General features: G+C 49.7%; 2 protein-coding genes across 2 annotated transcripts; both read right to left on the reverse strand.

Annotated features, from left to right (window-relative positions):
* Positions 1-678: 678 nt before the first annotated feature.
* Positions 679-20,391, reverse strand: LOC120457135 (polyhomeotic-proximal chromatin protein). The gene is given in 10 exon segments (XM_039644377.2): positions 679-5,340; positions 6,113-6,661; positions 6,727-6,999; positions 7,110-7,228; positions 7,303-7,554; positions 7,624-7,851; positions 9,123-9,217; positions 9,873-10,050; positions 17,412-17,934; positions 20,188-20,391. Coding segments are annotated over 9 exon segments (4,548 nt in total). The 5' UTR covers positions 17,523-17,934; positions 20,188-20,391; the 3' UTR covers positions 679-2,597.
* Positions 20,392-20,560: 169 nt separating this feature from the next.
* Positions 20,561-23,456, reverse strand: LOC120457136 (ATP-dependent DNA helicase DDX11). Its single transcript, XM_039644378.2, has 3 exons — positions 21,600-23,456; positions 21,346-21,543; positions 20,561-21,289 (listed from the first exon to the last, which is right to left on the reverse strand). The coding sequence occupies exons 1-3, from the start codon at positions 23,346-23,348 to the stop codon at positions 20,657-20,659; spliced, it is 2,580 nt and encodes an 859-aa protein (XP_039500312.1). The 5' UTR covers positions 23,349-23,456; the 3' UTR covers positions 20,561-20,656.
* Between the last annotated feature and the right edge of the window lie 262 nt (positions 23,457-23,718).

The following is a 23,718-nucleotide window of genomic DNA, read 5'->3' on the forward strand; positions in this document are numbered from 1 at the left end:
TTAATAGAATTGGGTAGATCGTATGTATCTTATATACAGAACAGGAGAACAGGACTTGCAACAGTTTTCTTAGAGTGTTCTTACATATCTTGAACTAACTTTTTCCCCTCGAGTGTTAACTTTTGCTAATACATATACGTTTTGTGCAAACTACAATGGGTGGTGTGGTGGGTGGAATGTTCGGAGCGAGACAGCGAGATAGACAGAGACAAAGAGCTAAGGAGCCAAAGAGCTAAAGAGCTAAAGAGCGAACGAGACGGAGGATCGGAGAGTGTGTCTTGTGGTTTTGTGTGTGCGTGTTGCATGCTGCATGCTGCATGCTGCATGTTGCAATTCTTAAATTCTTCAACATGGTTGAAGTGGCATTTCGCCTTGTTTCAGTTGCATCTGCACAGCAGAGAGAGTACATGTGAGTTCTTACTTGTTGCTTGCTCTATTTTCCGTAATTTGCTGTTTTCAGTGTGCCCAGCTGTGGTCAAAATAATAGTGTGGCCTTGCTGCACTGTGCAGCACGGGAATTTGGGTCGATCAAATGAAGTACATATACTATTCTTGCATCGTTCATTTAAAATGGAGCTTGGAAAACGCTTTTCAAATACATATTTATAAAATTGAAGACTAAAACATCTCACGACCGTACAACCCTTCAGATACATGTGCAAAACATAACTAAAATTATACATTTCATAATTACAATAAAATTTTATTCAATTTTCCAATCTCTAATGGCACTACAATTATTTCTTCCACAACTGTTCGGTGTCTTATATTTTGTGTGGTATAACTATGTTAGTTTTGTATAAAATGTTTGTGTGTCTTCCGCTGTGCCAACAACTTTGCTGAGTTGTTCCTTTCTCCTTTTTGCTTTTCGCTTTTTGCTTTTTGCTTTACTTTGTGTTTTATCGCTTGTCTGTGTGTTTGGGTACTTGCAATTCGTTTAATGTATATAATGTATATATATTTGCATGTTATATAGTTGTATATAAAAAGAGCATTTCGTTTAATTTACCGCCTAATAAGGGTTTCCTCCTTTTAAATGCAGTTATTGACCTGAACATTGTTTGTGGTTGTTGTAGATTAATTTATATTCCTTATGCTTGCTCTATAATAAACATGTAGGTATTTTATGTATTTTTATGTGTAAATGTTCGCTTGTTTATTTGTTATTTTGCTTTGCTGAATTCTCTTTAAAATAGTTGAACAACTTGGTATGGCTTCTTTTCGATTTTATGTTCTATGTTATCCTTCTTTATATTGCTTGAGTTAAGAACTTTTCCTTTTTCCTATTCTTGTCGTCTTTTGCTTGTTTGTTAAATGTTTAATGTTAAACCTTTAAAGTATATTGTGTGTTCTTTTGTGAAATTTCTTTCTTTCTTTTTGTGCAGTGTTGCTTCTGGTTTTTCATACTTTGTTTTCCTTTCTTTTAGATTTCTGACGTCACAAAAATTTTACGTACGTGTCGCTGTGGTTGTTGTTGTTGGTTCTCGCAACGGATTCTCAAACAAAAAAAATCAGCATAAATCGCTTATACAAAAAAAAGGTTAATAAATTAAAAATAACACACACACTCCATCTAAAAATTAAGAGTTCCTCAAGCAGCGAAAAAGCGAGACAGAGACGGACTTGGATTCTCGGGAATATTCAAACGAAAACTCGTTTGAAAATGCTCAGGAGCACCTAGTTATCTTTCGCCGAGTGTGTCTGCGCTTTGTGGCCTTTTTGGATAATATTTTTTGGGGTCGAGGCTTACAAACTTTCGTAAATAAATAGGTTTGCGCTTAGAACTAAATTTCACTTAACTTAGGCTTTTAAAATATACACGTATGAATAGTGGTCACAAAAAAGTATTCGTTACGGTTAATCGTAGTTTTCTACTATTTATATAACAATAGGCAACAACACAGGGCAGAGAACTTTTGTAGGTTGGATGTACTTGGCTGTATGCACAGCAGCGGTCAAGGCAATAGCGCCACAGGCCTGAAGAGCTGCATGGCTCAGAACTATCATTAGAAATGGGTTTTTTAAATATTGCTTGTGGTAAATGGCATTAAGGAATGCCATATGCTATAGAACAATTTGCAATGCACGAAAATGAAGTGAGTGAAGTGATGCGCTTTGTTTCGACCGCTACCTTCGACACTGCAGCCCTTCAAGCAGCTTTTACAACTTGAATCAATCAGAAGAGGTCGGTTTTTACAATACAATCTGGGTGTATATACATATATATTTATATATATATATATATGCATATATGCACGTGTGTGTGTGGGTCGTTTTCGCACGCAAGTGAAAGGGAGAGGACGCTGGTGGACGTGGACATGGACAGAGATAGACATAGACATAGGGTAAAGACGCGACTTAGGCTAAACATAAAAACAGGCTGGGGTCTCCGGGTGGTGCCAATGCCAATGGTGGGCCAACAATGGTGCCGCTCCTTCTGCTCAACTTTTCTCAATGAGTGGGGGTTCACCTTGTCGTAATCGCTGTAGAATCCGCCACGTTAGCTTTCCATTTACCCCTCAACGCGTCCGCCGCCTGGAGCTGCCGTTTCTGGTGTCCTGGCGCGGATTGGACAATTCTTATGACGTCTCTAAAAATCATACCTTAAAGGTCTTCTCGCGTCGCTCCCGCTGTTGCTGTTGCTGCTGCTGCTGCTGTTGCTGCTGCTGCTGCTGATCCCGCGAATGGTGATCCCGCTGGTGCTGGTGGCTGCCGATCCGGTGACCAGTTCCATTGGCTGGCTGCAGCATGGAGCTCATGGAGCCGGCGCTGCAGAGCGCCGAGGAGTTGACCTCTTCGCAGGCATAGCTGGCAATGCGGTGATCGCTGCGCGACCGCTCGCGATCGTGGCTACGATGGTGATCCTGGCTGACAGCTGCTACTGCTGCGCCTCCGTTTCTTTTGCTAGGAGCCGCCTGCTGCTGCGACCTCCGGTTGCCCAGACGCTTCAGTTCGTAGTCCCTGGCATCGGCCACATCGAAGGTGGCTGCTCTCTGCTGACCCTGCTTGCCGTGCTTGGAACCAGAGCCAGTTGCAGCTGCTCCTCCACCCGTCGGGCCGGCAGTTCCTCCGACAACCGCATGCATTTCATAGGCCTGGGGATAGAACTCATCGTACTCGTGCTCCTCGCACAGATTGGCGTTGCAGGGTGCCGGCTGTTCCCGCTGTTCTAGGTTGCGCTCCCGCTCCCGCTGGCGATGCTTCTTGGGTGGCAGGGGGACAGGCGCCTGGTTCTGCGATTGCGTCTGGTTTTGGGTGTGTGTCTGGGTTTGTGTAGCCGCCGCCGCGTGCAGCGATGTGGATGAGGCGCCTCGGCGCACCACATCCACCCCGCCGCCGCAGCAGGCGCACTCCTACAACTCCGTCACCGAGTACAGATCGCTCTGGTTGCTAATGGCGGCTCCTCCGCCAGTCCCTCCTCCGCTGCCAGTGGCTACGCGTTCTCCCCGTTTCAGCGATCTGTAAAACAGCGCCTGCTGTTGCTGCTGCTGCTGCTGTTGCTCCAGCATCAGCTGCTGCTGCTGCTTGGCCGAGAAGTTGTTGTTGTGCTGCCTTTGATAGAAGGCCTGTTGCTGCTGCTGCTGCTGCTGTTGCTGATGGTAGCTGCTGTCGTAGGAGTGCTGCTTCTTCATGTTGCTGCTGGTTATCAGGTGGCCGGGATACTGTTGCTGTTGTTCAATGTAGCTGCGAGCATTGTCCAGGGTCTCCGCCCTCCGCGGACGCTCCCTCTCCCGTTCCCGTTCGCGTTCTCGCTCCCTTTCGCGCTCCTGCTGCTGCTGCTGCTGCTGCTGCTGCTGCTGCTGCTGTTGTTGCTGCTGCTGCTGTTGCTGTCTTAGGCTGGCTGACTTCGGCGGCAAGGTCTGCATGTGATTGGCATTGCTGCTGTCGATGGCTCCACCGCGGTTGCTATTCTTGTGCCGGTTCTTGGGCGGCAGCGTTGGTGGCTGCTGCGGCGAGGAGATGGAAGCCGGCTGCAACTTCTGGGTTTGAGGACGCTGCAGCGAGCGGTACTGCCCCAAACTGGCGGCGCACAGCGGCTGAGCGGAGATCTTTGACTGTTGCTGATTGGTGGGAATCTCGGGCAGCGGTTGGTTCACAATGGATGCGGGATTCAGCGAGCGCTGCTGCGCACGCGGCGCGGCTGTGGGCAACACCTCGCTGCTCTCGATGCTGTAGACAGCCGAAGGGGGTAGTATGTGGGTGGTCGGTGGATGCAACTCTCTTTGCTGCTGTTGCTGTTGCTGCTGCTGCTGTTGTTGCTGCAGCTCCCGCTCCCGCTGCTGCTGGAGGGCGAGCAGCTGCTGTTGCTGCTGCTGCTGCAGGGCCAGCAGTTGCTGCTGTTGCTGCTGCTCCTTGGCATACGAGCTGCCCACGCCCGTGGTGCCGGGAATTTCCGTAAACGTATTGACTATCTTTGGTTTGGGTGGAGGCGGAGGCGCTGGTTGCGGCGGAGCAGGGGGCACCATCTGCTGCTGCTGCTGTTGCTGTTGTTGGTGCTGCTGCTGGAGTTGCAGCTGTTGCTGCTGAAGCTGCTGCTGCAGTTGCTGCTGCTGTTGTTGTTGCTGCTGCTGCTGCAGCTGTTGCTGCTGCTGGAGGAGGAACTCCTGAGGAATGCAGTCCGGCTGCTGGCAATAATCCTTCGAAACGGTGGCTATCGACGGCGTCTTGGCGCTCCTCAAGTTCGGCGAATGGACAGCTGGGGCGGCGGCGGGCGAGGGCGTGGCATTGACGGCGGACACACCCTTGAGCGAGCCACCATAGCGACCCACATGTCGCAGAGTGGCACACTTATTGGCACTGCCGGCGACGGACATGATATTAAGATTGTTATTCTGACCCCTCACCGCCTTGGGACCAATGCTTATGTACTTGGGATCGAAGCGATTGAAGCTGGTGTTGGTCACATCCCTGGGATCGCGGTCGTCCACCATGTCGCCGTCCAAGCCGTTGCCCGTGGAGCGGCAGATGCCCGCGTTGGAGGTTTGAACCGAGAGCACCGACCGGATGGAGCTGCCCGTCGAGCGGGGCAGGGTGGCCGACGCAAAGATGTTCTTCAGCGTGCTCTGGCTTTGGTTCTGATTGATGAGGCTGCTCTGTTGCTGCTGCTGCTGCTGCTGCTGCTGCTGCTGGAGCTGCAAGTTCTGCTGCTGCTGCTGTGCTGTGTTGCTGCTACTGCCTGCATGGGAACTGCAGGCAAGCGAATCTCAGTAGAAGTCGTTGGACTCGAGCGTCTTACACTGCTTGCTGAGCGTCGCGTACTTTCCATTGTTGGGTCCCGGCAAATACGTCGCCGACTGCTGGTGGTGCGATGGCAGGCGTCCCAGCGTGTGGTGTCCTGACCTGAAAGTCGAAGAGCTTGGGTTAGTGGTGCTCGGCCAATTTCAGTTGAAGGAGGGGTGATTTAGTTGAATTCAGTTAGCCTTTCATCATGAGCGTTATGTTTGCATTACCAGCGATGCTGGTCTACAACTGTCGGAATCTTTAGGCTGAAGGATTGTGCTCTAGTTAACAGAAAATCAGTTTCTAACTTTAAAAACCTATGCGTGGTATTATTCCGAACAACAAAAAACAGATTCCATTAGAACTTTTGATTGACTTCTGCAGGGGTTAGTAAGGCGAGTATGTGGTTTTAGGTCTTTGGTTACAGTGAAATCCCGCTTTGAGATCTGTATGTAGGTTGGGTCTGTGCTGGTTGTCTTTGTGTTTATTTGTAGTGCGAGTGCTGGTGTTCGATGTCGGTGTTCACATGCAGGTGCAGCACGACGAAAGGATCGGCGAAACAGCTAATTAACCAGAACAAAGGCCAAACGAAAACAAAGGTAAATCAAGGGTAAAACTATAAGCAATCACGACTAACAAGGCGTCAACTAGAAGCGTAAATGTAAAAAGGGTATGCAGTCGATCGTCTATTGGTCGACAATGAGAAACCCGCTGCCCAGATTTCTGTTTAAGCACTAAATTAGAATTAGAATCAAACTATTGAATCGCGGGCAGCGAGTTGCAAAAGAGGAAATGGAAAGGGACAAACGCATAAGGGAAAGGGAAGAGGATTCGGTTCGGGTGTCGAGCGGTCGGGGAGTATCAACAAATCAAATGAAATCAAAGATCATGCCTTGTGCCATGCACCAAATCGTAGACAGGCGGCGGCGACGGCGATCGCTGGCCACTGCTGGCCACGCCCACCGCCGCTGCTACCGCCCCCGCCGCAGGGTTAGTTCTATGCTGTGTGCTGTTGTAGTGGTTGTTGCTGTGGCTGTAGTGGTTGCTGTACAGGTGGTTGTTGTGTTGTTGGTGGCTGTTGTGGTAACTGGTGGTGCCGTTGTTGTGGTTGTTGTAAGTAGCGGTGGATGAGGTGTGGCTTGATTGAGATGAAGGTGATGCCAACCCTTGTCTCAGGCCCGCCGATCCGTTGCGATACGGCCCCACGCCATTGTGTCCATTGGCGCCGCCGACGCCTCCTCCAGCCCCTGCGCCGCCTCCAGATCCCGGCAAGGTACCCGAGCCGCCGCCCAGGCCGCCCGACGACGCCTGCTGGTGGTGCAGCAGCGTCCTGTTGATCGTCCCCGTGCTGAGCGGTGCTGTGGGCGAGATGCTGGCGCTCGGCGCGTTCGAGGCCGGGAATAGTGGCGCTGTCTCCGATTTGTCCGCGTCCAGCGTTGGCCTTCAAATGCAGATAGACACGTTTAAAATAAGAGGGCTAAAAACCGCATTCGCAGATCATCATACCGCTTGGTCAGATAGATCCAGGCGTGGGAGTCGGCGTACACCAGGATCGTCAGCAGGAAGGAGGTCAGCAGACCAGCGACCATCATCAGACTGAGTCCCAGCAGCCCGCCGCCGCAAAGTCCGCGGAGTGCCTCCTCGTAGTGCATGTCGATCGCGCGGCGGTCCAAAGTGGCCGACAGCGTCGTCAGGTTGCGCAGTGCGATCTCCAGGTCGTTGTCCATGGCGTTCAGAGTGCGCTGGATGTCGATGTGTGGATATGTTTCCTGGCTCATGCTGCAAAATACGAATTGCTTAAACTTGCATGCTTAGGAATATACATTAAAGGCAAGCTCTTTAAACTGCAAAGAACTTCCAAAGCACTGCAATCAAATGATTTCACTCACCGCTGCATATGCTCCACACTTTCCCTGGCCCGATCCACCAGATCCCGGGACTCATTCAGCCGCAGGATGAAGCGATTGCGCGGAGTGCCGCAGTTAAGAAAGTCGACATAGGGACTCCGCTGAAGATGGCAGACGCGGTGGGGAATGCCATTAGTATATGTTTAGGATGATTGGTGCACGTATCAGTACTCACCATGCCCACCTGACGGCACATGTAGTCGTGGGGTCGCATGCAGAAGTCGCCGGCAGCCACACTGGAGGCCAGATAAACGCCTGCCAGCAGCCAGCAGATGATGATGCAGAACAGGCCCGAGACGCTGAAGAAGATCAGGGTGCAGCGCGATCGCCTGGCCACGCCAATCACCAAAACCGTGCAGAGCAGCAGGAGCACCGTGAGGAAGGCCAGGGTGGCTGGCCAGCGAATCGATTCGTAGAACTCGCCGAGCTGAAAGAGCGATTGGTGGCTCAGATAGTTGCAAGGCATGTGCGACTAGGAGAAAGCCAGCTCACTCACCTGCAGTAATCCCATGAGCGAGGTGTCGTTCTCGCTGCCCTTGGCCTTCATGAAGTAGTGGACCATGCTGTCCAGCGAGGCCACCGCCCGCGAGGTGTTCTCCGTGACCAGGCGCGACGTCTCGATGAGCAGCATCACCACCGTCTGGTTATACTGCGGCTTCTCCACCAGCTGCTCCACCTTGTGCCCCGCCATTCGCGTCTCCAGGTCGTGCTTGATGCTCTCCGTCTGAAAGTGAGCAGAAGAGCCAGTTGTTAGTTGATTCTATGATTCTATGATTCTATTGTCATGTATGTGACTTATACTAATGTACTTGTTTCATTTAAAATGTTGGCGAAATAATCAAATACTTGCATTCCCGTTTTCCGCTGGCAACTCGCGCTCAGTCCCCAAAAAGGAAATGCAGTTCAAAAGTTAATGACCAAATACTGTTGGATTTCTAGGCGAAGAAAGGCCCCCTTACTTCGTCCTGTTCTTTCTCCCCCTTCGCTCCCCCTTTTCCCAGTCTGGCACAAAGGACGCCAGAAGAAAAGGGAATAGTTGCCATCCATCGTAATACTTTGGCTTCCGCACTTGGCTGGGGGTTCACTCGTTTTCCAGGCTTCGTGGAGATGGAGATGGCTCCACACACGCACGTCGCCAGCTGCAGCCACGCCCCCTCTGTGCGGAGTGCCTTCCCGCCCGCCCCCTTCGACCACCTACGTCCTTTGTGCCGGGGATAATTAATAGCGTTTTACTCAAGAGGCGAGCAATGCCAGCCATCTGTTTGTCCCTCTTTTCTGGGAGAATCCCTGTCGTCTACCTTTGATGCTCCTGGCTGACTCACCTTCCTCCCCTGCCCCACTCTAACCACCCAACTTCAAACCCCCAGCAACCCCAACCCTTAACCTTTTGGCTTATCGGCTCGTTTGCCCCGCCCCCTCGCTCTCCTACCCCGTCTGAGAGTAAGTCCGTGAGTGTGTGTGTGTGCTGACAAAGTTTCTGAATGGCAAAAGCAAAGGCGAAAGCAAGAGCAAATGCAAAAGCTTTGGCCAGGACAGGAGGACACTTCCCCTGGTCTTCTGGTTCAGTCCCACGTGGCCACGTAACTGTCAGCACAGCAGCCAGCTTTTAGGTTGATTATAATGAACAAGAATGAGCCAAATGGGCGGCTGCTTCGAATGGAATAGAAAAAGGAATAGGAATGGTAATAGGAGTAGGAAAAGGAATTGGAATAGGAATAGGAATAGGAATAGGTATAGCAATGGGAATGGGAATCAGAAAAGAAACAGGAACAGGAGTGCGGCCTGAGTGGGAGAAGTTCATGGAGCCATGCCATGTAGAACTTAGCCCAGTTAAAGACTCCACTTCAGACTTGCAGCTCATATAAAGGCAACTCTGCCGAGAAACTATGCAAATGCTGCTGCAGTTTGCTGGCTAAACTTGCCATCTTAATTAGACAAAAAGAACAAGAAGAGTACGCATCTCTTCTGACTCTAAAATGTATGAACCACACTTACCTGTCGTTTCAGGGTGAGCACCAGACCCTCCACGCTCTTCCCGGATCCGAACGCCTGCAGGAGTCCATTGTGGAAGTCATCGTTGCCGTACAAGCCTGCAAATGGAGCACGAATCGAAGAGCTGACATCAGTAAAGAAGCCAGTTGATATATATAATACTAATATTGCAGAGAGATGCGGCAGTCGATTGGCAGCCAAGGCGGTCTGGCGAAACCATGCCAGAGATCAGCAAGGTATCAGAGATCGGAGATCAGGGCAAGATCAACGCGGGGCAGGTCAGTGATGTAACGCGAGCCGCGGCACAAATTTCGCCACTCTGATTCAATTAAGAGCTCTGTGCGCGGCTCTGCGGCTAATTAAATTATTATTTCATCGCTTGTGTCGCCGCCAGCGAAGCCACATCCACATCCATATCCAAACATCCACTTGCAGCGCTATCGGATGACGCATGCTCCTCCAGTTTTGGCTCCACTTCTTTGCGCTCCGCGACTTTGCATACGTGACCAGCCAGTGTGCTCCGCTCCATTGGCGATAAGTTGCGTTTTGGCTAATTGCCAATTGCCCACTACCGACTACCGACTACCAACTACCGACCATCGACCACCGACCACCGACTACCGCCAACACGCGATGCATCCGCAAAAGGGATGCATGCAAACGTGCCTTGGCGAATGCAACTGCAACTGCGGCAGTTCAACGCCCTTTTTGCCGCCGCCGCCTTTCATGGCAGTTCGGGGAACCAGGACTCACCTAATCCGATGGCAGCGCAGGTCATCAGCGTGATGATGACCAAGGAGCAGCTCTGGCAGCGCTGGGCGCTCGGCTTCCTCTGGCGGCGATCGCAGCATCTGGTCAACAGGTAGAGCAGCAGGCCCAGCAGAGAGCCGATCAGCAGACCGGCGGGAATGGATGCCAGGATGACCAGACTCTGTAAAGAAGTAAGGGGGTTGCACAGATTAATCTTCAGCAAAGAAATCACCAATGCTACACAAGATTGGGCTATTCAATTGCAATGAATACAATTCAGAGTGACAGCAGTGCACTGGAAATTGCGATTGCAGCGGAATTGTTTGTTCGGTTTCAATTAAAATTTATTTGATTGATATTGACATTGATTTCACGTTGGAACAGAGTTCGATTGAACTATTTGAATGTGAATGAATGTGAAGGTGAAATCGCAAGCGAGAGCATATTTGTATTAAGATACGAGTCTTTGTTCTCTGGATGTTCGATGCTCCAGAATAAAGATTGGTGAGCTTAACAAAGTCCTGTGCCGTTTTTAATTAGAATGTATGCGAGCACAGTTGTGTAACTGAAAATAAAAATCAGTTTCAGTGAACTCCACGTTCAAGGCTCTTTGCGCTGGACATTGGAGAAACTTTTAATTGAATAACTTGCAACTCGATGCCTTTTTTGTTGGCACTGCAATTTGTTGTTAGTTGGCTTCATGGTCGAGTGTCCTTTGCAAGGATAATTTCTCTTTGCTCGGCTCCGTTACCGAAATTAAATTGAGTTGGCCAATGTAGAGACACACAAAATACAAGACACAAGACACAGAACCTGAACCTCAACCTGAACCTTCCTTGCCCACAAAAAATGCCTTCACTGGGCGGTAATTTCATTGCCTGTCATTAAAAGAGACGATGTGTACTGTGTACTGTGTACTGTGTACTGGCTGGCTTTAAGTTACCCGTCCAGGATATTGGATATTCAATTCGAATGAATGGCAAATGAGTCAGGCCACTTGAAACGTACATTCCAGGCGGTTTGAGCAGAGTGTAGAGTCAAGTTGCAGTTTCACGATTCACGATTTCAGACTAAACTCACTGGCTAAATGGCGATACTTTGGGGCGCCTCGAGTGACGCGTTACTCATGAGGAGAATGTGAAAGACTCCATGAAGTTGATTTAAGTGCGGAGTTCCTAGGGAAACAAAGCCCCTTCTACTGCCCATAAAAGCTGGATAATCAATGCCATCTTATAGATTCTAGCATATTTGCAGCAATTCCCAGCTGTCAGTCAGCTTTCAATTGGAATCGGAATTGGAATCGACACCGGACGCACCATCATCCACGTGCCACCATCCACAACCCATTTCGACATGAAGAATCCTCTCAGGCGCAGTTCTCTTCTTCGCCTGCCTTTCCTGCGAGTCGTATTTATTATTTATTGCACTTGTGTCATGTAAATAATCATTAAAACTAGTTACAGTTGCCGTTGTCGTTGTCGTTGTCGTTGTCTTTGTCGTTGTTGCAGTCCCGTAGCCTCGGCACATTTACTTGTCCTCGCAGTTGAATGACCCTTGAGAAATGGACCACCCACCTCTTCCGCAGCACCTTTCTCTTTCACTACACAGAGCGAAAAGGGGGCCAGCAGGGGAGTTGTTTGTCTTGGCAATTCACTTGCGCCGAGAATTATCTCGCCCAGCAAAACTATGTAAACATTTGTGTGTGAATCAATCGTGTCATGTACGAATACGAGTATGTACATATGTACATCATTCAGACTCTTTCCATTTTCCGGGCCGTGCAATCTGCGAAGTGAAGCGAACATTTTCCTTCGCTAACAAGCGGGAAACTACCCCCAGTACCAGCCCCATTTCCCATCCCACCACCCCCATTGGCACCCTGTGCAAATGCGGCGCTAAAAATGGCAAAAATTACGCGCTGCCTTCGATGCTGCTCAAATTGAATTAAATCAGAGCAAATTGCCAGCACAAGTAACCTTGAAGCTCTCCAAGTAGCCCCCCTCTGTAAGCCGCCCCTGGTATCTGGTATCTGGTAAATGGTAAATGGCAACCCCCTCCGCAGTCCACATCCTTCGTTTAATTGAGTATTTCCCCAGTACTCGTGAGTGTGAGTCTCCATGGGAAGTGTGAATGCCGCCACGAAAGAGGTTTGCTACAAAAAACTAGGGAAGAAGTGCGGGGTTCTCGATGAGGGGCTAATTGGAGACGATATCTCGACGGATTGCCGTGTTTATTCACATGAATATCGCCACAATTAACACAGCGACGAAAGATTCAATGCAAACAGCTCTTCAGCTCAAATCAGCGCCTTTGAGAGATTTCCGTGTAGGAACCCAAACTTTCCACATCAACTGTTCCGCAAAAGTGGAGTACCAAGAACTTATAAAAAAATGAAACTCCAAGCTTTTTATGGGCGAAAATGTAATTGCTTGTATGATAAGAAACCAAGGTTCCCGAGAATGAATCACCTAAGGATATGATTCAGAAGTTGTGATACAATGGCATGGCTGTTTGGTAACCATATCTCAAGTAGTTTCCCATGGAAGGAAAAAGATTGCGGTTTCTTGAAGTTCTCATTTCAAGCAAGAAATAGCAAAGAAAGTTAGTGAACTATTTGCACTCCGAAATAAAAGTCTGAAAGTCTCTATAACTCATTTTGTGACTCGAGTAATGGAGCAGACACAGCATATCATCAAAAACACGTTGTGTCTATGAGAAAATCAGAAATGATCAGAAATCAAGGAGAAAAGTATTTGTTGATCGAGTTTTCTCTTCGCGTGGGTGAGACTTGTTTTGGTTTTCCCCCCCGCCTTCCGCGTAGAATGTTTGGCGATGGAAAACCAGTTTTCCCAGCCCAACTCCAACCAACATCCTGCCCCTCCCCCTCTCCCCCTCGACGACGCCAAGCAGCGGCCCTCGGAAAAGAGACAACAGTTATAATAAATGCATAAATACAAAGCGATAGCGTCGTTTCCGCTCTGTCACCCCCCTCTGGTTCCCCGCCACAGTTTCTACTTTCCGCATGCACCGCCCTTTTCCACTTTTCCACTTCTCCACTCCTACACTTTTCCAATACCAGATGCAGATAAGGAAGGGCCATAGGGGCACACAAGCCCAGATTGCCGGAGGACCAGTCAAGGTTAGCCTGCTTCCAGCGATAAGTACGATGGAGTATTGCTCCCGCTGAAATCAATCATACTGCGAAACAATATCGTTCTTTTATGTCCTAAAGTAAATAAGAGTACTTAAATGCCTTTCCAGTGCGTCACAGGGAACAACCTATTCGACACCACTCGAACATAAAACCCAGAACCCAGAATTCAGAACCCAGAACCAAGAACCAAGAACCAAGCAGAAATGGGAATCGGTTGAGGTTCAGTCTGTGGGTCCCACTTCCCCTCAGCAAACAAACACGAAGCCCATTGAATGAGATCCAGGAAAGAGTGTGGATTTTGATTTGGTAGGGGAAGGGGAAGGGGAAGGGGAAGGGGGGAATCGTCGACGTGGCATAATTTCATATGCTAATGCAGCAGCGTTCCGTTCCATGATGAATTTCAAATGTGCGGATCGCAGGGCCCCAATCGTAATGATCGGCTAAGTTCGAGCACATTAACGCGGATGAAATCTCGCCGGCAACTTGGGAAAGTCGCGTAGGAAAGTCGCGTGCTGACCCATTCATAGGGGGATTGGACTCAAGAAGCTGGCCTTGTATACAAGAAATACGAGTGCGAGATGCCCACGCAAATGGAGCAGAAGAAAGGGGCCCAGAGAATTCCCGAATCGAGAAGATTTCTCCGCTAATGCGGTTTAGGTGGGTGGATATATATATAGACAACCAGATGATGGCGAGTGGATGTGAAAACAAGGGGAATGTTTCGCTTTTGAACTTGAACTTTGTTTACTCTAACGCAGAGTAAAATCCGTTTCATGCAGCAAACTAAATAAATGTGCATGAAATGGCGTCATCTGCGAAAGAAAGCTTGTCATTACAGAAGTGAGCACAATATGATCTTAGATCACAGCCCTCTAGGAGTAGTGATATCACCAGAGAACGCTGGAAGGTGTGGGTGTGTGGCTAATTTCGAATCAATTCCATACAGAAATCGAACTCGTTTGGACTTGGGTGGTCGAAGTCTCTCGGTGAATCTGTGGGTCAGCATCTTGAGCTGCTTCGATGGACAAACAAAGCCGAAAAGCAAATAAACAGCGGAAATAAAGAAGAGCAGAGCAGAGCAGAGCAGAAAGAAGCCACTGCAGTTTGGGGACAGCAGTTGTTCCGAGCCCTGTCACTTCATCCAAATCCCATCCAGATCCGAGTGCAGCAACTTTATGACGCGTCGTAAAAGGGGAATAAAGAAAACAAGCGAAAGATACAGATGCAAAACAATCTGTAAAGTGGGCACGGGCACGGGCACACACATCTGGCTAATGTGAGGGCAGCTGTCTGTCAGTCAGCCAGCCAGCCCCAAAGTGGATGTAGGAATCGGAATCGGAATCGAAATCGGAATGGAAATGGAAATCGCAGTCTGAAGCCGCATATGAATCTGAATCCGCTCTGGTTCCTGCTGCCTTGGTTCCTTTGTTATTCGAACAGCAGGCGCTCATCTATCGGGAGGATGGGGATTGGGGATACAGGAGTATCAGACAGACAGACAGACAGACAGATTGCAGTTGCCACAACCCGCAACGAAAGTTGGAGGCGTTGTGAAAGTGTTGACGCAGGCACAAAAGGTTGACAATCCGCCCGATATGCGAGATATATTCCAAATGCATATGCACATATATGTACGTACAAGCAATCTGCATAAAATGCATGCCATGTATGTGCAGAGCAATCTCTGAACTGATGCACTAAGGCTGGCAAGATTAAGGAGGAGTATTCTTTGTCATTTGCAAAAAGGGGAAAAGCCACGGCGCTTTGGTTAAGCTTCTGCAAGTGTGATTATTGTGGCTGTGCGAATGGAATATGGAAAAAGATAAAGCAATCCGGATTGGGCAATCGAATATTCTCCACTGCACTCTCCTTTCCATTGTTGGTTTTCCATTTCCAAGTCATAAGCATTCGGATAATTGCTATAGGCTCAAGACGACGATTTTGCTGGGAAATTGTCTAGTTCCGTGCACTGTACACTCGCATCCCCACTCATCCACTCCAGGCCGCGTTTAATTTTAACCCAATCTATGCATTCATCTGCCGATGCGGGCACCCCGCCCCCCTCCCGTCGAGCGGGCGCCCGCACAGCCATAAAATATACACCGCATAGACACATGAAGCGGTGGGGTTGTGCCTTGTCTGTTGTCGTCATCCACGTCCACGTCCACATCCACGTCCACGTCCGCGACCAGTTGAAGGTTGAACTGATCATCGCCATAGTTATAATCTGCGCGATGAGTGGGAGTGGATTGACTGGGATTGGACGGGCTGGGAAGCGGGATGGGTGGAGCGTGGATAAGGACGAGCCGCGATGCTGCTGAAGGACTCGCCGCCCTCGAGTGTTTATCGCATCCCCAAGTAGTCCAAAGTCCAAAGTGATGTAAGTCTTGCACAGCCCCCCTCTCATCCATTGCTGTGCTCGCTGGGGCTTAAGGCTACCGCCGGAACTGAAAGCCCTGCCCCACCAATTAGCCGTCCATTGCCGAGGCACACTGAAAGAAATATGGGACAAAGGAAACGCACACAGGAGTTGGCAAGCCTGAAATCGGAAGCATCTATATCTCTTCCTTTCTTGCGTACTAATTGCCACTGCTTCTCATTTCGCTAATAGTTTAGAACGCAAAATATGTGTGCATCGGTATTTTTTCAAGTATACGGATGACTTTTGCTGACGCGCGTAAAATTTACGCCCCAAGCCCGGACCTCCTCATCCATGCCCCACCTCCTTGCATAGCTGCTGCCTCCATGGCAATCGTGGGGAGCAGTGGGGAGCAGTAGTGCAGCCTGACCTACATACATCCACGTCCACAGTTACGTCCGACTGCAACGGCACAAATCCGAAAAAGAAAAACCGAAGCCATAGCTTTGCCAGCTGACCTGAATTTTCGCACGCACACGATTTTCGCGCTGGAAGCCGGCATTTCCCAGCATCGGGAAAACGGAATGGAGAATGGAGAATGAAGAAATCGGCTAATTTTAATCAAATTTTCACGCTGCGATTTTCGCAAGGACTCTTTTTTCTGGGTGCGGAGTAACCCGGGACAGGAGCTCGCAATTTGCATATGCTGATTGCGAAGCCGGCTAAAAGGGCGTCGTCCTGCCCCGCCCCCCGTGGAAAGAGTACATAATGCGGCGAGGACACAAGGCAGATAAGGAGGAGTATGAGGAGGATGAGGATGCTGACGATGATGAGGATGATGATGATGATCGGCTGGTCTGGCGAAGAAACAAAGCAAGAATAGGAGGAATAACAGGGGGAAAAGGCCGAAAAGGAAGCCGGAAGTGTGCAGCTGCTGCTCGCCCCACCCCCTCCAGTTCCCTTCCAGCCGTTCCCTATCGTTCCCACACCACAGCACAGTCTGCACCCGCACCCTCACCCCGCCCCCTTTCCATGGCCTGCGGCACATGGAGCGCACATGGCAGGAACGAATGGAAAGCGAAGCAAGCTAGAGTCGCTCTTTCACAACAGAAACCGAAACCTAAACCGAAAGAGAGACAGCAACAGCAAATCGGGTCTCTCTCTCTCTCTCTGTCTCTCTCCCTCGCACGGGAGCGGAAAATCGGAAGACTGCACTGCGGAACAGCTGGCAATGGGCCGACTAGAGGCGGGGCAAAACGAGCAAGAGGAAGAGGACGAGCGATGGAAATTGAAATTTATCCACGCGTTTTCCTCGCCTTTGTATTCCACACTTTTGTGTCCTGCGCCCGCCCGATGCCACATGTCCTCATCCTCATCTTCTCATGTCCTAGTCCCATGCAACTGCAAGCGGAACAAGCCCCGAGGGCAGGTAAAAACCAGGCGGAAAAGAGACAATTGCAAGGGGGAAAGCCCAGGGAGAGGCAACAAAGGGCACAACACACACACAACACACACGCACCAAATTCCAAAATAGACACGGTATGGGACTCCGAATCTCGAGTGGGGCTGCTCGAGTTCCGCTTAAGTGGTACTTGCGATTGCGATTGGTGTCGGAAGCGCATCGAATCTCGGACGGGGGGGAGGGGGGCACTTGGCATTTGTTTACAACTGGGATTACCTTTGGAGTGGCGCTTGTGTTTATCAATTGGGCCCGAATAGCCAGCTGCATGCCCTACATCACTAATTTATTGCAATGCTCCCCGTCCCTCCCACGTATGACTCACTTACCGCCGCTTAACCCAAATGGTTTTCCACTTTTCCACTTCGAGGCCCAAAGTAACCGTTATCGGCAGAGTTTCCCCGCGGAAAAGCAGAGATAGTCAGATGCAGAAAGCATCTTCGAAGGTTTGCATATGCGATTTCAAAGTGGGGATCGAAATGGTGTCATCGAAGTGGGAAATCGCGTCAGTGGGCAACTGTGCCCGAAAGGGGGAAGGGGGAAGGAGGAACGGAGTGGACGGGTACTCACCTCGAGGTAAACATCGCTGTCCGGATTGAAGGTGTCGTTAACCCGACGGAATGTGTAATTCACGTGCGGAATCGAGTGCAGGATTTTGACGAGAATGCTCGGCTGTTCCATTTTTGTTGCTATATGGCTATATGGCTATATGGCTGTGTTGTTGTGCTTAGTTGTTGTTGTTGTTCTTGGTGTCGCTATTGCTAGTGCAGTTGTAGTCGTAGTTGCAGTTGCAGTTGTAGTGGTGCGGCTGCCTCGAAACACACACACATGTACACTCCACTCGCGTTGCCACAAAGGAATATAAATGCTCTCTCTTTAATTTGTTGCTGCTGCTGCTGCTGGCGAAGCTGTTGTTTTTGTTGTTGCTGAGGGGGAGGGTTCTCTTGGTGGGAGTTTCTCTAAGTGTGGTATTGTGTCTGCCAGTGAGCGTGCGTACGTGTGTGTGTGTGTGTGTGTGTGTGCGTCTGCCAGCGAAGGACGTCGCTGCTTCTGACGTCACAGAACGCCGCCGCCGCTGAGAAAGAGAGAGCCGCTGCAAGAGAGAACAAGGACCGTTAGCAAGAGCGTTTGCGAGAGCGTGTGTGCGGGGGAGAGTCCTGCCAAAAAAAAAACACAAAAAAACAGAAACAACAACGCATGCTCTCACTCCCTTTCTCTCTTCGTTTTAAGCGCGTCCTGCCCGTTGCTCTAAATTTTCACTTTCACTTTTCACCCAAACAAAATATAGAAGAAAACTCGTCAAATCGAACAAAAAAAATGCACACACATGTAAACAGCGCTGCGATTTGCTGTCATTGGTAAAAAAAAAAATGGTATGGTTACTACTAAGTAGTATGCTCACAAGTTGCGCGCTTTACATTCGGCACATTTGATTCAACCCGATTGCATTTGCCAGATTTTTTAAATTTTGGATTAGATTTTCACAGTAAGGAACCGCGATCGGGGTTTAGCTCGATTTTGTAGCCGTAAGTCGGACGTTCAGGGCGTTGTTTCATTTACCGTTTCGTTTCAAGCCGCGACCCGTTTCGTTTCCGGTTCGTTCCGTTTCGCAACCTCTTCCTTGCTTTTCTACTCCTTCGCCAACTTTTGCCGTCTGAGGTGCTTAGGAAATATATCAGAACATCATCCTGATAATCGGGGCTTCCCCTGCCGCAATCCGGTTAGATCCAAGGGATATATGTTATATGTTTCCAGCCCGGCGATTGCGGAAACCTCTGCTGTCGAGTTGAAAATTATTCGAGATTCGATTCCGACCCTGCGATGACAACCGTCGCGCGGTTCACAGTGCAATAACAAAGAGAGCTCAATTCGCGGTTGCTTAAATAGACTTTTCTGCCTGCGACTGCGAGAGAGCCGCCGCGAGAGAGAGAGTCCGCAGAGAGAGTGAGAGTTGGGAGAGCACACTTGCGCTAACTCAGATATTTATCCGCCAAATGTTCAAGCGGTTTTATTCTAGATAATATGCAGGTCAACATTTCTAGGAGTATTACGGAGGTGGAGCTTCCGCAGCTCGTACTAAAATTATTACAACTATTGTAGAATTTTAATTTAACGGTTGGTAAATCCCTATAATTTGAGGTAAATTCGATTTGGTTTGAATTGAATTTAGATTTTTTACTGTAATCCGCCTGTTTCGCTCTCACTCAAATTGTCATCACTAACAGAGGCAGCGACCTGCGCGCCGCTCAGTTTGCTCAGAGAGCAAAGAGTGGCTCACGGACCAGATGATGATGGCCTCTAGATACCCTGCACAAATAATTTAAAAGAACTCCATGAATGGGCAACCAGCGGATATCATGAGATGTAATTACTTTGCTCTGAAAGAAAGCAAAAATATTTTTGACAAGTCAGCAATAGTGGCTGTGGTATGCATACGCCCTTACTTCGGATGAAAGGGTATTCCCTCCTCTGGATAATGGGAATGGGAATTGAGAATGGAGTAGAGCAACCACTCTGGAAGAACGCGATAAAGAGGAGGCGCAAATGGAGAGTTGTAGAATAGATATGGGATATGGAGTCCAAGAAGTAAACAAGCAGCAGGAAAAGCTATCGATAACGATATCCAGCTCCAACTTCCAAAGTGCAATTGCAGCGGGTTTTTGGGCTCTCAGCTCTTTCTGCTGATTTTTCAGTTTTAAATGTGTGCCAGTTGCCTTCCTCTTTTGTGCTTTTTTCTGAGCTTCCATCAAAGTCATGCAAAACGAGTTTGCCAGTGGAGTGGAGACAAACACAATGGCGACAGCAACTAACAAGAATAACCACTAAATGGGGGGTAGACGGTGGAGGGGGATGGAGCATTAGATGTTCAGCTCTATCCGCTATTAAAATTACACTTAGCAGCGTAACCTGTATTGTCATAAATACGTGTAAGTTGCTGGTCTTGACGGCTTCTTCCAAAGGCACTTTACTTAATTTTATATAATTCAAACCAAAGGCCGCCGGGGACTTAAAAGATTCACTGGGGGGACGTTGCCCCTTTTTATCGGCGAGCTGGTATGACTATTACTATTAAACATTGGTTCAATAGCGGCGACTCGCGCTTGTTGTTGCTTGTCGGTCTCGGTCTCGGGTTTTTGTTGCATTAATGATAAAAGGCACACATGCACACAGTACTCGCTTATCAATACGCGCTCGTAGGTGGGGTGTAAATAAAAACTTCAAGTGGTTGGGAATCGGAGAAGCTCCACTTATGAAAGAAGTACCAAACTTGAACTTGCTTTTTATTTAAAACGAAAAAAAAAAATAAACAACATAACGGCATATAGAGAAAACACACTACACTCACACACACACGGAGAACGAGTGTTTCGACGCTTTTCGATCCTTTGCACGCCTTCAATTCACTTTAAAGCCCTCGCACAGCTCGAATCTTTAGTCCCCGATCCACCGCACAAATCGGGTTGGCTTTACATGTTCATTCGGACAAGAACTTCTGGGCCTAAAACACGGGGAAAATACGCAGTTTTTCTAGAGCTGGAAATAAAATCGATGCGTATCGAAAACTATCGGTGCTGCCGGGGAGTTGGCAAAAATCGGATATCTCCCTTGCGCAGCTGCAGCCCTGGTTCGATTATCGGCTAAATGCTTAGCCGCTGCTCGAACCCAAATACACGGTGCAAAACTTTAAAAAGCAAAACATAATATTCCCAACAGATGGCTGCTTAGTAGACTAACAAAATGTATAGATTTTAATAAAAATAATAGTAACAATGCTATGATACAATTAAAAGCCTTCATGAAATCAGGTGTATAATTTATCTGCTCTTGAAAAACCTGGCAGTGCGCGCTTGAACTGCTCCAAAGCCGCCATTCGCCGAGTTCGACTCCACAATGTGGCGGGAAATCCATTTCGGCAGTTTGCCGCGTATCTTGGGATCCGCAAACCGTTTATCCAGCAAGTACACGCAGGCGTAGTCCTTGATGTGGCGGACTGCCCGTCCTATACACTGGTTGACCGCCTTCAAGCAGAGATTCTCGTAGTATTCGTTGCCCGCACCTGGTCCCAGTTTCTCATCCAGGTGCTGCATTCGCTGGCGCAGCTCCGGCGACTGGCGGTTGGCGTACGGCAGACCCACTACGAGCACTGCCCTGCCCAGATCGTCGGCAAAGTTCAGACCCTCGGAGAGCTTTCCCCCCACGACACTCAGGAGCAGGGCTCCTCCCGAACCGGGTTTCTTAATAGCCAGCGCATAGTTGTCGAGGAGCTGCTCGGCCGATCCGGAGACCTCACGAAACACGGTTTTTCTGCCCCGAATCCTCTCGAGGGTTCCGGACTGCTCCAGGTACGTGTAGACCTTGTCCAAATACTCGTAGGACGGCAGGAAGCAAACCACTCCACCCGGCACCACTTGGCACAGATTTCGAAGAAGCATTGAGAGCTCCTGGAGCTGCAGTGGAGCATCAATTAGGAAGGAAATATGGAAGACATGGCAAAGGGACCCACCATTTCGGCACTAGCCCTATGCGCAAACTGGAAGGACAGTGGAGCACCGCCAGGGCCATTGGATATCACAAAGGGCAAGACCGCATCATCCGCAACTACGTGGTTGTAGAAACGCTCGACCAAACGATCCTGGCAGCTGGTGAACAGCTGCTCCTTCAGCTCCTGGGTGGGCTGCATGGTTCCACCAGCAATTACAATCTACCGAGCATTGCAATAAGATTAAAAGGTGCACTACATTGACTTGATTGGCTCACCGCTCTGGCTTCTTCGACGATGTCGGCGAATTGCTCGGCAGGATCGAGCAGTATGTACTTCAAGGTTCCGCCCACAGGATCCAGTAAAATCCTGCCATCCTCAGCGTTGCTGGTGAGGGTTTCCAGAAATGCCAGCAGTGGTCTTATAGGCGAGGGAGTTACTTCCTGGACCGGCTTCTTTGGTGGCTTCTGCTGTTCCTGAAACTCCTCCGCTTTTTCCTCGCTGTCTTCCGCCTTCCTCTTGACCGGCTTGGGTTTCCCTTTCTGCTTTTGCTCGCTGGCCAATCTCTGGAGGATCAGACTTCTCGCCGAGGACACAGGTGGTTGATTCTCACTGGGTCGTGGTTCCCTCTCCATTCTGTCCGCATGTCCCTGTACTTTCCGCGCGAACCGAGAGCGGGCGCAAAAGTCCAGCAGCTCGCACAGATCAATGTTGAAGAAGTCACCTTCGGCGGTCAGCTCATAGGTGCGCATCATGCTGGAGCTGTTGGCCTGGGTTTCCTTGCCGCGATCTAGAATTTTAAGCAATCGGCGAACTATGAAGATGATTTGGTTGATTTTCAGCAGATTCTTTGTGCTGAACCGTTTTTGGAAGTGCTCCTTATAGCCGGAGATCTGCACCTTGGCCCGCTCCAGCTGCTGGCGGTTGATTTCAGAGCCGTGCAGCTGGGCCACGCTGTCCAACAGGTTGTGAGCCTCGTCGACTATTACGATGGAGCCCTTGAGACTGATGCCCAGCTGGTTGCGGGCGGACTTCTGGAGCAGCAGTTGATACGGCAGCAGCACAAGTTGAGCGTGCTCTACGGCGGATCGCGAGGCGTAATACGAGCAGCCACCGCAGGCAGCTCCCTCACTGGCCAGCTCCTCAATGTCCAGCGGTTCACTCAGGGCCAAATCCCTGAGGGACTCCACCAGAGGAGCCGCTTTAAACGGGCATCTACTGTTGGCCTCTGCACTAAGCCGACTTTTCTTGCTGGGATTGGGGCGGGCTTTCTTGGTAGCCATATCCAGGCATCGCTCGTTCATCAGGCCCACATGCTTCAGCCTGCGCACTTGCGGATTCCCGCACAATTGCTGACGGGAGCCGAGGGAAATGCACCTCACCGCCTGGCCATGCGGTGTTTTCCGCAGCTCAGCCACAATTTGTGCCAACTGCGAGTGGGTGCGGCTGCAAAAGAATATTTGCACAGGACGATAGCGGTCTTCGCTCGTTTCCTGTGGGCCATCTTCGGTTTCGTGCTCTGAGTCCGAGTCGGAGCTCAACTCCGGGTCCTTCTGCTGTTCCCCGTGCTTGCCGGGCTGCGCTCTTCCTTGCTTCCTGTGCTTGGTGGCCCCTTTCCTGATTTGCGCCAGCTGCTGCTCTTGCTTGTCCACCAGCTCCTGCAGGTGCTGCAGCCTGTGGAGTTCCTCCCGCTGCGCTCTGGACTTTCCCTGGCTCTCCAGCCAGTCGCTCGAGTGCTCGCTCTCATCCTTCAGTTTGGCCAACTCCTGCTCGACGCGGCGAATCCTTGCCAGCATTTCCGTGCGCACCAGCTCCTCGTGCCTGGCCAGCCAGGTGAGTGCGCCGCAGGTGAGCGTCAGCGACTTTCCCGTTCCCGTTGGACTCTCGAATATGCCCACCTGACCCCTCTCGAGCACCTGGAAGAGCTCCTGCATCAGCTGCTCCTGGATTGTGTACGGTGGGTAGGGAAACCCGAACTCCTGGGCGCTGGGCGTGGCCAGCCGCTGGCTGGGCGTGTACTGGGCCATTTGCAAGCTGTCTTATTCGATTATTTCACATCTCAGCGGCAAAAGAGGCAGAAATGGTAAAATGCCAAGACAAAACGACGCGCCAAGAAGAGGAAGCACAAAAAACAGAGCAATTAAGGGAAAGCGCAAAAACGGGCTAACGCCTTGGCGACGCACGTTTGAGTAAGGGATGGCACTTTGGTGGCGGCGAAGAATACGATATTCAAATTTTAGCGCCACTACGTATAAAGACTTCTTAAGTAAATGCTTAATAACATGTGGTATCGTAAGCTGAACACATAATTACTTTAACAATATTTAAATGCTATGCGCTTACTGAAAATCCCTAAAAGACGTAAAACGATATATTTAAGGCCATATATCGATAGCG

Source organism: Drosophila santomea, chromosome X (assembly GCF_016746245.2).
Source record: "Drosophila santomea strain STO CAGO 1482 chromosome X, Prin_Dsan_1.1, whole genome shotgun sequence".
Taxonomy (NCBI): domain Eukaryota; kingdom Metazoa; phylum Arthropoda; class Insecta; order Diptera; family Drosophilidae; genus Drosophila; species Drosophila santomea.

Excerpts from the sequence above, each read along its gene's own strand:
- LOC120457136 (XM_039644378.2), bottom strand. The coding sequence starts at position 23,348 with ATGGCCCAGTACACGCCCAGCCAGCGGCTGGCCACGCCCAGCGCCCAG. Across the intron at positions 21,544-21,599 it reads TCGTCGAAGAAGCCAGAGCG|ATTGTAATTGCTGGTGGAAC; the intron begins GTGAGCCAATCA and ends AATGCTCGGTAG. Across the intron at positions 21,290-21,345 it reads ATAGGGCTAGTGCCGAAATG|CTCCAGGAGCTCTCAATGCT; the intron begins GTGGGTCCCTTT and ends GCTCCACTGCAG.